Source organism: Thamnophis elegans, chromosome 6 (assembly GCF_009769535.1).
Source record: "Thamnophis elegans isolate rThaEle1 chromosome 6, rThaEle1.pri, whole genome shotgun sequence".
Classification (NCBI taxonomy): Eukaryota; Metazoa; Chordata; class Lepidosauria; order Squamata; family Colubridae; genus Thamnophis; species Thamnophis elegans.
The window spans coordinates 50,511,038-50,523,663 of NC_045546.1; the positions used below are offsets into that span (position 1 = coordinate 50,511,038).

The following is a 12,626-nucleotide window of genomic DNA, read 5'->3' on the forward strand; positions in this document are numbered from 1 at the left end:
ATCCATCTACTGTTCAGTCACATGAGTTACTTTCCATATTTATTGTAGATTTCACATTTTGAATACAAATTAGATTTACCCAAAGAACCATTGGAAAAGTCACACAAAACTTGTTATCGGATACGATGTGAAATATGTTTAATAATAGCATTTTTTTAACTGCAGAGTGAAATAGAATGCACATCAAATTAAAGTCAGATTACAATTTACAACAAAAACAGACATTAATTATTCAAAAAGCTGTATGTTTACACAAAATATTAATGCTTTTGGGATAAACTAAAGAAACATTTTGACAGAAAATGAAAACCAACTGTTTGAAACATACAATTTCATACTTTCTGACAACTGAAGAACATTTTATTAAAGACTACCTATGCAAATAATCATTTATAGATTTAAAGTGGACATTTCCAAAGTATAAATATGTGAATACTTCTTAGTAGAGATGAATTAGAAAAGGACAAATTGGAAACAAGATCCAGCTTCAAACTCCATTCCTGCTCTGAAATATCTGAAGACATTTCTGTTTTTTCTTTTAGAGTTCATGGATAAAAGTGGCATTCCAGCATGCACAGTATGTTACTCGAGCAAAGTTCTTCTCACCTTATCAAATTTCATGTTGGATGTAAAAGATTCTTCTTCTTGGATCAAGACAACTAAACATATTGACTTTTAGAATATGCACTCTCAGCTCTTCTTTGAATATTGTGGCTGCGGTGGGTGGTGGGTTTTGAGGGCAATGAGTATCGGTAGCTTCGGGTTTTTTCATCGCAACGGCAGAAACAACATAAAATTGCTCCTCCAGCCACAAGGCAGAAAGCTGAAGCCCAGCCTATGTAAAGCGCTTCTCCAAGCTCTCGTTTCTCAGCCACTGTGATGACAGGATTGTAGAAGTCTCGGATAATGTTATGGGCAACAAAACATACTGGGATGAGTACCACAATACCAGTCAGGATGAAGGAGATGCCACCTGCCAGCAGAATGTAGCCTTTGATGCGGTCATCATTTCCTGTGCATTGGGTACACTTCATGCCAAGAACAGCCACTGCAAAAGCGAGGAATGCCAGAGCTGAAGCTGAACACATCAAACCTCTTGAAGCCTGCAAGTCTGGTGGGAGAGCCAGGAGGGAGTCATAAACCTTGCATTGCATCCTGATGGATTTTTGCCTTATACAATTCATCCAGAGACCTTCCCAAAATGTCTCAAAGACCACCACATTGTTTTCAATGAAAGCCGTCACTCGCCACTGGGGCATGCCAGTGATGGCAAAGGTCCCAACAGTGCCAATGCCTCCAAGGATCAGTCCTACCATCTGCAATGCAGTCGCTGCCGCCATTTCCTCATTCCAAGTCAGTAGAATGTTGTTCCAGAGAGTTTTCAGTGAATCTTCTTTTACTTCACCGATTCAGATCAGATGTTGAAAAAATAATGTTTCAAAACACCTCATGCTCAGGTACAGAAATTCTGCTAACTCAAACCCATTTCAGTCTGATCCACAGTGATTAGGAGTTGGCTGTCTCTTTGCTGTTTTGAGCATATCACTGCCCCTATTGATTGGAAAGGATAAACTTATCAGTCAGGTTTTACAACTTTCAAAGCAAGTGAAAGGTTACACATAACAAGGCTTGCAAGTGCACAAAAATCCTCTCAGGGCACACCTAAACCTTTAAGGAAAATAATTTTTCCCTTAAACTTTCTTCTTTTTCATAAGATCATGGTATAGATCTAGATTGTGTTTTTCCCCAAAAAACATCCCTCCAGTTAGAAACCAAAAATATTTTTGGAAAGGTCTAACATAGCATTGACATGTTTATCATCTTAGAGTTAGACTTCAGATAGAAGACACAAGATAACTTTTATTTTCCTGTACTGACCAGTGAAATAAAAGTTTTGAAAACTACAACTACCGTAGTGGTTAAATAGGAATCCAAGGCAAATTAACCTTGAATGGAGAACAACGTGTTAATAACTGGATTTTTAAAATGTCATATGAAAGATTCAAGCAAAGATTTGCCAAACCTCATTATAGGAATATATTCTTTGGAATATGATGGCAACTGAGCCTGTTGCTGAGCAATACAATTGTAAATCCCAAAGTCATACGACTGCATTTCTTAGCAACAGCAATGCTGGCAGACCTGGTAGCCATCATAATTTCTAGGACCACAAGAGTCATTAAGGGAGGACCCCACATGACCATGATGTGAGAAAAGGGAGGAATGCCAGGCAAGCAGTCAGCAGGTTAGAACTGCGGATGAGATTCACAGGCAGGTGCTGGAGGCAGGCAGTTGTCATGTGCAAGTGCTATGAAGCCTAACGGATTGGTGCCACAGACAGGTGTTATACAGTAAAGGCAGGTATATGGGTGCGACTGCATGTCACAGGGTGGTGCTACACAATACAGGTGGATGGCAAGTAGCATGGCAATTGCCCAGGTGATGAGGCAAGCATTATGTAGTGTATTAAGGCATGCAGGTGCCACAGGAAGTGCTATGGAGTGTGGGCATGTGTGTGGATACTACTGGCAGGTGCAATGGGACTTGTGTGAGTATGTCACTGGGCAGGTGGAGGAGTGCCGCAATCAAGCACTATGGCATGGAGACAGGTACACAGATGCTACAGGAAGATGCTATGGAGCATGGGAGGCTGTGTGGATGCTGCAGGCAAGCGAGAGAAAAAAGTGGTTTGTGACCTAATGCCAGATTTCCCACTGACTTTTTTTATGGAAAGCCAGCAGAGAAGACACAAATGGCAATCGCCTGACTGCAGGACATTGTGACCACCATAACTGTGAGTTGGCAGGGACAATGTGACAGCCCCAACTTCACAGACTGGTCATACTCACTCCATATCATCATAATTTTAAACAGTTGCAGAATGAATGATCATAATCTAAGCACTACATTTATAAATGAATAGACTGACTGTACTACATAAGTTTATTAATTTAAAAATCTGAGCATTCATCATGATTGAAATTCTATGATAGTTAATTAAATTAGTAACTCTAACTATAGTTGGTTCCACTCCTAAATTTGCTGTTTTCTGTCTATGGTTTCATCTCTAATATATTGACTCATTATCAAGTCAATGCATGTAAATCTGAAAATATTTTATCTGGAATGTCTCTATTATCACTCCCTCTTGACTGAAATCAAATTTCTATTCCCCAAACAGCTCCACTCTTTTCTAAATCTATCCTAAATAAGATAAAGCACTAAAATGTAGACCTGTTTGAAATGTTCAAGTCTGTATAGACGTGATACAGATATATTCTTATTATATAGGAGTTAATTAAACTGAATATTGTTCATGGTACACATGTGTGTATTTAAAATTCTGCAGTATAGAGAAACATGTTGCTAAGCTATCATAGGCTTAAATGATATTTAAAATATATTTCTTTCACTAAGAATTTGAATACTTTCTGCTTCAAGAATGAACCACAACCAGTTTTCATTAGTCTTATTCATTCCATGTCCTGTAAGAAAGAAAGTCACTCAATCTGTGATTAGAAATCTCATTTCAATTTTATTAAATAAATAATTAAATGCTTGGCATGGAAAGGTGGTAATTCTGCATATCTAAACTAAGTCTCTCCTCTACTGTTGCCCTTTCCATAAAAAAACCCCTTCTCTCTTTCGGGAAAGCAACTAGTATAGATAGCCTCGACTTATAACAGTTCAATTAGTGACCATTCGAAGTTATAACAGCACTGAAAAAAGTGACTTATGACTGTTTTCATACTTACAACTGTTGCAACATCAACATGGTCACATGATCAAAATTCGGACACTTGGCAAATGACTTATGCTTATGATGGTTGCATGTTCTGGGATCATGTGATCAGCTTGTAATCTTCTGACAAGCAAGCCAGATTCGCTTAACAACCATTGTTAATATTTTAACCACTCACTGGGATTGTAGTGCTGTGATTCACAACAATTGTGGCAAGAAAGATTGTAAAATGAGGCAAAGCTCACTTAAGAAATGTTTCATTTAGCAATGGAAATTTTGGGCTCGGTTGTGGTCATAAGTTGAGGCCTACCAGTATTAGGGAGTGCTGCTCAGGACTGGCTGGTTGGAACCATCTCTCCTGCACAACTCATTAAAGGGACTTTTACTGAGATGCAGTCAGGGAAAGAAAGTTGAACTCTGCTCCAAGGAACTATAACTTATCCTGAAAGATGTTTGTCCATTACTGTTCATGTGGATTCCAAAAGTGCTTAGAAATACTCAACACCCCATCCATCCACTCAGGAGGACAAAAAGACAAAGATTCTGCTCGACATTTTAATTCTCCTCCTCTTCCTCTTGAACTTCAATGTACAATTAAGATATGAGGCAATGGCTTCTTAGTACAAATCGTTCCAGGGAGGGATGAAGAGGTACAATTAGTCTGAATCAATGTTATGTCATGATATGTAGCTGCTTGAAGCAGAAAACAATGTGGCTGAGTATCTTTCTGTTTGTTTTCTTGTTGAGGACAATGGGTTTCCAGAGATAGTCTATCAAGGTAGCTGCATACAGACTTCGAGCAGAATTCAAATCTGCAAGTAGGACCACAATATCCAATAAGTAGGTTCCATATTTTCTTTCTGTCTCCCTCTCCGGTATGCTAAACTGCTGGAAAGCAACAGGTGTTCAGAGATTTTAACTGATATTTTACAAAAGTCTTTTGAAAGTAGGCTTTGTGTTTGAGTTTAGTTTTGAAATATATCCTACAGAATTTCCACATCAACTGGAGTTTTCGCCCCTCCCTCATTCCAATAATGAAGATGCTTGAAGCCCAGTATTTCATCATGCTACAGGCTTGGGCTGTGCCTAGTCTGGCCTAAGGTCAAATAACTCTATACTTGCTTGTTTAAGAGCTTTTTAAACTTCTCAAGAAATTGTGGTTGATGGTTAGAAGTCTCTCTCTCTCTCTCTCTCTCTCTCTCTCTCTCACACACACACACACACACACACACACACACAAAAGAGAAGAAACACTAGATGAATCACACAGCTAGTTTAGATGATACAATAAAAAGAGATAACATCTACATGCCAAAGGCAAGTCATAATGTGCTATTTCACAGAAGTGTTGAGATTTTTTTAGTTCACATGGATGTCAGCTGAATCCTCAGCCCAACACATTTTCAGACAGCAAAACATTAAAGATATTGGAGCTACAATGGGGTAAGAAATGTGTGTATTATAACATCATATATTACCAAACTCTAGAAGAAGTATCATATTCATGGAAGGAAAATGTTGTTATTGTTAGTCACAAAGTCGTGTCCGACCCATTGTGACCCCATGGACAACGTTCCTTCATGCCTTCCTGTCCTGCACCATCCCCCAGAGTCCATTTAAGCCAGGGGTGGGTTTCTCGCCCCGTTCCAACCGGTTCGGTTGGAACGGGGCCAGCGGTGTCCTTGTGCTCGCGCGCAGCGCACGCATGCGTACTAGCGTCTGTGCGATTCTCCAGCTGCTCCTGGAGGATCGCACAGGTGCTGTATGCGTCCTGCGCTTGTGTGGAAGCGCAGAACTCGTCAAAACCGGGTAAGGAACGCGGGCGGGCGGGTGGGCCCTTCGCCGTTCCCAGAAGTTACTTACTTCCGGGTTCGCCGACCAACCGGTTCGCGAGGACCACCGTGAACCGGTTGAAACCCACCCCTGATTTAAGCTGACACCGACTGCTTCAGTGACTCCATCCAGCCACTTTATTCTCTGTCCTCCCCTTCTCCTTTTGCCCTCAATCATTCCCAGCATGAGGCTCTTCTCCAGTGAGTCCTTCCTTCTCATTAGGTGGTCAAAGTACCTGAGTTTCATCTTCAGGATCTGACCTTCTGAAGAGCAGTCAGGGTTGATCTCCTCTAGGACTGACCTGTCTGATTGCCTTGAAGTCCAAGGGATTCACAGGAGTCTTCTCAAGTACCATAGTTCAAAGGCCTCAATTTTCTGGTGCTTAGCCTTTCTTAAGGACCAACTTTCACACCAAATATTGCAACTGAGAAAACCATGGCTTGACTATATGCACTTTTGTTGGCAGGGTGTTGTCTCTGCTTTTTAGTATGCTGTATAGTATAGATTTGCCATAGCTTTCCTCCCCAGGAGCAAGCGTCTTTTAATTTCTTTGTTGTAGTCCCCATCTGTGGTGATCTAAAATCTGTTATTATCTCCATTTCTTCCCCATCTATTTGTCAGGAATTGAGAGGGCCAGATGCCATGATCTTAGTGTTCTTAATGTTGTATTTCAGACCAACTTTTGCACTCTCCTCCTTCACCCACATCAAGAGCCTCTTTAGTTTCTCTTCACTTTCTGCCATTAGAGTGGTATCATCTGCACATTGTTGATATTTCTCCCAGCAATCTTAATTCCAACTTGTGATTCATCTAGCCCCGCCTTTCTCATGATGTGCTCTGCATATAAGTTAAATAGGCAAGACAACAGTATACAGCCTTTCTGTATTCTCAAAATTCTTTCTCAATTTTGAACCAATCAGTGGTTCCGTGTTCAGTTCTCACTGTTGCTTCTTGACCTGCATATAGGTTTCTCAAGAGACAGGTAAGATGGTCTGGTACTCCCATCTCTTTAAGCACTTGCCACAATTTGTTGTTATCCACATAATCAAAATATAGTCAATGAAGCAGAGTAGATGTTTTTCTGGAACTTCTTCACTTTCTCCATAATCCAGTGTATGTTGGCAATTTGATCTCTACTTCCTCTGCTTCTTTGAAATCCTGCCTGTATTCCTGGTAGTTCTCAGTCCACATACTGCTGGAACAGTGGTGGGCTGCAGGTGGTACACCCTGGTATGGGCATATGGGTGCCTGCCGAAAGCACCGGGTACCGTTCTGGTATGATGCTCTGGAGTGCCCACCCACCCACTCTCGTTCCTTACCTGTATTTGAAGAAACGGACCATCTGCACCCATGCACGCAGTGTACGGCACCTGCTCAATGCTCTGCCGAGCAGCTGGAGCATCGCGGAGGCATCACAGGAGGTAGGGATACATGCATGTGCTGCATGCATGTGCACGCACACTGCATGCATTCATGTGGTGGCCACCGGGCACTTTGCACCGTACCAGTTGCACCAGGATCCAGAACCCACCACTGTGATGGAACCTAGCTTGTAGGTTTTTGAGCATAACTTTGCTAGCATGTGAAATGAATGCAATGGTGCGATAGTTTAAACATTCTTGGGCATTGCCCTTCTTTGGAATTGGAATGTAAACTGACCTTTTCCAGTCCTGTGGCCACTGTTGAGTTTTCCAAATTTGTTGGTAAATTGAGTGTAACACTTTTATTGCATCATCTTTTAAGATTTTGAACAGCTCAGCCGGAATACTGTCACCTCCACTAGCTTTGTTGTTGCTCAGACTTCCTAAGACCTATTTGACTTCACATTCCAGAATGTCTGGCTCGAGGTCAGAGACCACCCAATTGTGGTTATCTGGGATGTTAAGCTCATTCTTGTATAGTTCTTCTGTATAATTTTACCACCACTTTTTAATCTCTTCTGCCTCTGTCTGGTCCCTTCCATTTTGGTCCTTTTCAATGCTCTTTGTTGCATGAAACATTCCGTTCATATCTCCAATTTTCTTGAAGAGATCTCTGGTCCTCCCTATTCTATTGTTTTCTTCTATTTCTTTGCACTCTTCATTTAAGAAGGTATTCTTATCTCTTCTAGGTATTCTCTGGAATTATGTATTCAATTGGGTGTATCTTTCTCTTTCTCTCTTGCCTTTTGCTTCCTTTCTTTCCTTAGCTATTTGTAAAGCTTCCTCAGACAGCCATTTTGCTTTCTTGCATTTCTTTTTCATTAGTTGCTACCTCTTGTACAATGTTGTGAACCTCCACCCATAGTTCTTCAGGCACTCTGTCTATCAGATCTAATAAAAAAAGGAGAGGAAAACATACAGCTTATGAAATGTTGCTACTGTTAGGGAGCTGCTGGGTCAATAAGGAAGCCAGCCATCTGCTTTAGCGCCCGCTGTCAGAGATTAAAAAAAGACCAAGAGGAGTGGCCCAGAACTTAGCAGGAATCACCACAGTGATCAGTCAAGGGTATTACTGTTTAGTCCTCGCTCTTACGAATGACAATCCGGCAGTAGTCCGAGCCCTTGTGACCTCTAGACTGGACTACTGCAACGTGCTCTACATGGGGCAGCCCTTGAAGAGCATTCAGAGACTTCAGCTTGTCCAGAATGCAGCCACGCGAGTGATCGTGGGTGCACCTCGGTTCACCCACGTAACACCTATCCTCCGCGAGCTGCACTGGCTGCCTATTGGTCTTCGGATATGCTTCAAGGCGCTAGTCGTCACTTATAAAGCCCTTCATGGTATTGGACCTGGGTACTTGAGAGACTGCCTGCTGCCAATCACCTCCAATAGACCGATCAGATCCCACAGATTAGGCCTCCTCCGAATTCCATCCACCGGCCAATGCCGACTGGTGACTACCCGGAGGAGAGCCTTCTCTGTGGCTGCTCCGACCCTCTGGAACGAACTCCCCATGGAGATTCGAACCCTCACCACCCTCCAGGCCTTCCGCAAAGCCCTTAAAACCTGGCTATTCCGGCAGGCCTGGGGCTAAAGAGCTTCTGCCCCCCTTCTCGAATGGTATGGTTGTTGTGTGTTTTAAATTGTGTATTGTTTGTTTGTCTTTTTTATCCCCTGTTTGTACCTCCTTTCCCTTGACTGAGTTGTGAGCCGCCCTGAGTCCCCTTCGGGGAAAAGGGCGGCATATAAATGAAATAAATAAATAAATAAAAATAACAGCCAGGCGCGCCGGAGCCAATCAGGCATGCCTTGGCTGAGCAAAGGCTGTCAAATGCACGGCTATTGGCCTCCCTGCTTGACAGCTCCGTATAAATAGCTGTCAAGCAGGGAGGAGGTCCCTGTCTACTGCTGTTCTGGCTTGTTACTGTTCTGTGAATAAAAGGTTGTGTTAATTTACCTCAGATGCCTCCTGCCTCATCCTTCTAGGGGATTTAACACTGGTGACGTGCTGGTGGTATCTACAGGCTCTGAGCTACAACCTACAGCGATAGACAAGCACATTTTGTTAGGCTCCCCGCACTGCCGGAAGATCTAATATCGTCTAGCTATGGCCGCAATTCCTCCATTCGCTCTGTTTGGAACTGCCGGCGAATCGTGGGCCGCATTCCTGGAGCGCTTTGAGTGCTTTCTCATAGCTAACAACTGGCAGGGGTATTCGCAGGCTTGGAAGTGCAGCTTCTTCCTCAGTGCCTGCAGCCCCGAGATGTTCGGGACGGCCCGTTCCTTCGCGGCCTCGAGACCGGTTTATGAGCTAAGCTGGGATGAACTTATGGAGGGGCTAAAAAAATCACTATGCCCCAACTCCCTCAAAGATTACCTGATGCTATGCCTTCCGCCAGTGCGTGCAGAAGGAATCCGAATCTATCAGCCAATTCCTCCAATCGCTCCGAGTTGCCACCATCCAGTGCAAATTCCTCGATCTGGAAGACAACTTGGTGGAGCAATTTGTGTGTGGGGCAAAGGACATTCGCCTCAAACGGCGACTGCTAGCCAAAGCAGACATTACCCTGCCTCAAGCAGTCGATGAGGCTAGGGCTGCAGAACTCTCAGAACAATCAACTGTTGAGATGGCAAGATACATGCCACCATTGCCTTCTCCCCGAACCTGCCTGATCGATGAGCTAGCCCCGTTGCCGGATCCAGACGACGAGGACCAGGTCGACCACCTCAGAGCTATTCCCCAACGACAACAGCCTCCTGAAGTCTGAGCCGCTGCGGCAGCCGCTGCCTGCCTTGGCTGCAGAAGCAATCATGCCAGAGTGTCGTGCCCCTTTAAAACTTCGATGTGCCGCTATTGCGGCAAGAAAGGGCACCTGGTGCAAGTCTGCCGGGTCACCCTGCTGCCTCCCTTGCAAGCCGAGCCGCCTCTATCAGCCTACAGTTCTCCTGCACCACCTAGAAGCCAGCAGCCCCACCATCATCAGAAATGCCGTGATGACTGTTTCGCCTTAGAGGAAGACCTCCCTGCCACCCCTGCAGAGTCAGTCAGCCAGGCCATGGCCGGCACCAAAAAAAATTACTGTCACTGTCTGCATCGAGGGGTCACCCTGCCTCATGGTGGTGGACTCGGGGTCCTCCCGGTCCCTGCTGTCATGGGCCACCTTCACTCGTCTTTGCCTGGGCATCCCCAAAGCGCAGCTGTCTCCTCCAGAACTGTGCTTAGAGACTACCAGGGGACTCAGATTACTACCCTGGGCTGCTATAGGGTGCGGGTGGAGTACAGGGGGAAATGCTGCTATCTGCAGGTCTTGGTGGTTCAGAAGCCGCTGCCGGCTCTCTTGGGCCTGGACTGGTTCACCCCATTGGGCTTCTCCCTCTCTGGGGTGCATTTTGCCGCAGACATGCCCCCTGACATCATGACCACTCACGATGGGAGACCCCAATAGTGGTCCTCATCAAGGCCGACAGGTCCATCAGGATATGCGCCGACTATAAGTCGACCATCAACCTTGGCCTCCAGGCAAACCCCTATCCAGTCCCTGTGATGCAGCACCTGCTCCATTCCTTGGGGCGGGGCTGCACCTTTGCCAAACTGGATATGGCGCAGGCCTACCAGCAGCTCCCGGTGGATGACAATGTGGTGGCTACCCAGACCATTGTCACCCAGTGTGTGCAGCCGCGAGGCACATGCGTTCGCGGCTGTCAAAGCCATGCTGACGTCTGAGGCAATCTTAGTGCAGTATAGCGACAAGATGCCTCTGACGTTGGCTTGTGATGCCTCCCTCGTGGGCTTGGGGGCAGTCCTGAGCCATGTCCTTCCCAATGGCTCGGAGGCCCCCATCGCTTTTTATTCCCAGACACTGTCTTCCACCGAGATGAACTACAGCCAGATCGACAAGGAGGCTCTGGCTGCGGTGTCCGGGATTAAAATGTTCCATGATTACTTGTATGGTCGGCCCTTTATGCTCTACACCGACCACAAGCCGTTCCTTGGGCTTTTGGCCGGTGACAGGCCCACCCCTCCCATCCTGTCCCCCAGGATGACCCGCTGGACGTAGTTTCTTGCAGCGTACTAGTACATGCTGAGATACCATCCTGGCAAGCAGCTGGGGCATGCCGATGCCCTCAGCCGCTGCCCTCTGTCCTGCTCTGACCCCCAGCCAGTCCCATGTCTTTCGGTCCTCTCCATTGCTGAGTTGGACCTTCCTCTCTCAGCCACTGATGTGGCCACCTACTCCAAAGCTGACCCTGTCCTCTCTCAGATCATGGCATGGGTCCTGAGGGGCTGGCCTACAGGGGGTGTCTCTCCGGAGTTCCACCCCTTTAAGACACATCAGCTGGAACTGTCCTTCCACTGCGGTTGCCTGCTATGGGGCGACCGGGTGGTCATCCCTCCCTCCCTCCATTCCTAGGTCCTCGACCATCTCCACGCAGACCACCCCGGGGTCTCCCACATGAAGGCGCTGGCCCGGAGTTACATTTGGTGGCCCTGTTTGGATGACGAGATCGAGGCCTGGGTGGGGAGGTGTGTGCCCTGCCAGGTGTCCCACTCTGCACCCCCCTCCACCTCCTCCAGGGAGTGGGAGCTGCCTCGCAGGCCCTGGTCTCGCCTTCATCTCGATTTCGCTGGTCCTTTCCACAGCCAGGTATTCCTGGTCGCCGTGGATGCCTATTCTCGCTGGGTGGAGTTGGTACTTATGCACTCCACCACAGCGGAGAGTACGATGCAGGTGTTGAGGCGCCTGTTCGCCACATATGGGTTGCCGGGCATCGTGGTATCCGACAATGGCCCGCAATTTTCTTCCATGGTCTTCCAGGCCTTCCTGGCCGCTCAAGGGATCCACCACGCACCGGTCGCCCCTTACCAGCTGGCCAGCAATGGCTGGGCAGAGAAGGCGGTCCACTCGGCCAAGGAGGCTTTGGGCCGCTTGGACCGTGGCAACTGGCAGGCAAGGGTGGATGCTTACCTGATCGCTCAGCACTCCACTCCTTTCCCCCTCATGCGGCAAAGCCCCGCAGAGCTGTTGATGAGTCGGCGCCTGCGGACCACCCTGGATAGACATCACCTCCTCTATTCAGGGACTCAGCCTGGCAACCTGGGGAACCCCTCTCGGTCTTTTGGGCTGGGTGATTTGGTATGGGCCAGGAATTACACAGGGGACCCTCGATGGGTGCCTGCCACCGTCACTGAAATAACCAGCCCCTGTTCCTACAGGGTCCATCTACCCAATTGCAGCGAGTGCCAGCGCCACCTGTATCAACTGAGGCGCCGCCACCCTCCAGAGGCCTCCACTCCTGCCGCCACGCTGAGGCCAGCCACCGTCACCTTGCAGCCAGCCGCAGGCCTGCTGCAGTTACCTCCAGATGCTCCATCGATGGCCTTCCCCGAGTCAGGCCTTCCCTACCTGGGTGCCGAGACTCAGCAACCTTTTGCTTCTCCTCCATCCGTTCCTGCTCACCCTGGTTCCACCCTGTTAGGCCTTCCAGCATCAGGCCTCTCCAACCCCTGGCCCCCTACCAGCCTGTTCAAAGGGACCCGCCATTACAAGCCGCACCCCCTCCGCCCGGCCTACCTTTTCCAAGGGTTTCGCCTCCAGGACTAGGCCACGGTGATGTCACCCAGAGGTCC

The 12,626-nt window shown here is 46.9% G+C and overlaps 1 protein-coding gene across 1 annotated transcript; it reads right to left on the reverse strand.

The window, feature by feature from the left end:
• Positions 1-591: 591 nt before the first annotated feature.
• On the reverse strand, positions 592-1,340 carry LOC116510708 (claudin-8-like). Its single transcript, XM_032220356.1, has one exon. It carries the CDS (start codon positions 1,338-1,340, stop codon positions 660-662), a length of 681 nt encoding a protein of 226 aa, XP_032076247.1. The 3' UTR covers positions 592-659.
• Positions 1,341-12,626: the final 11,286 nt, after the last annotated feature.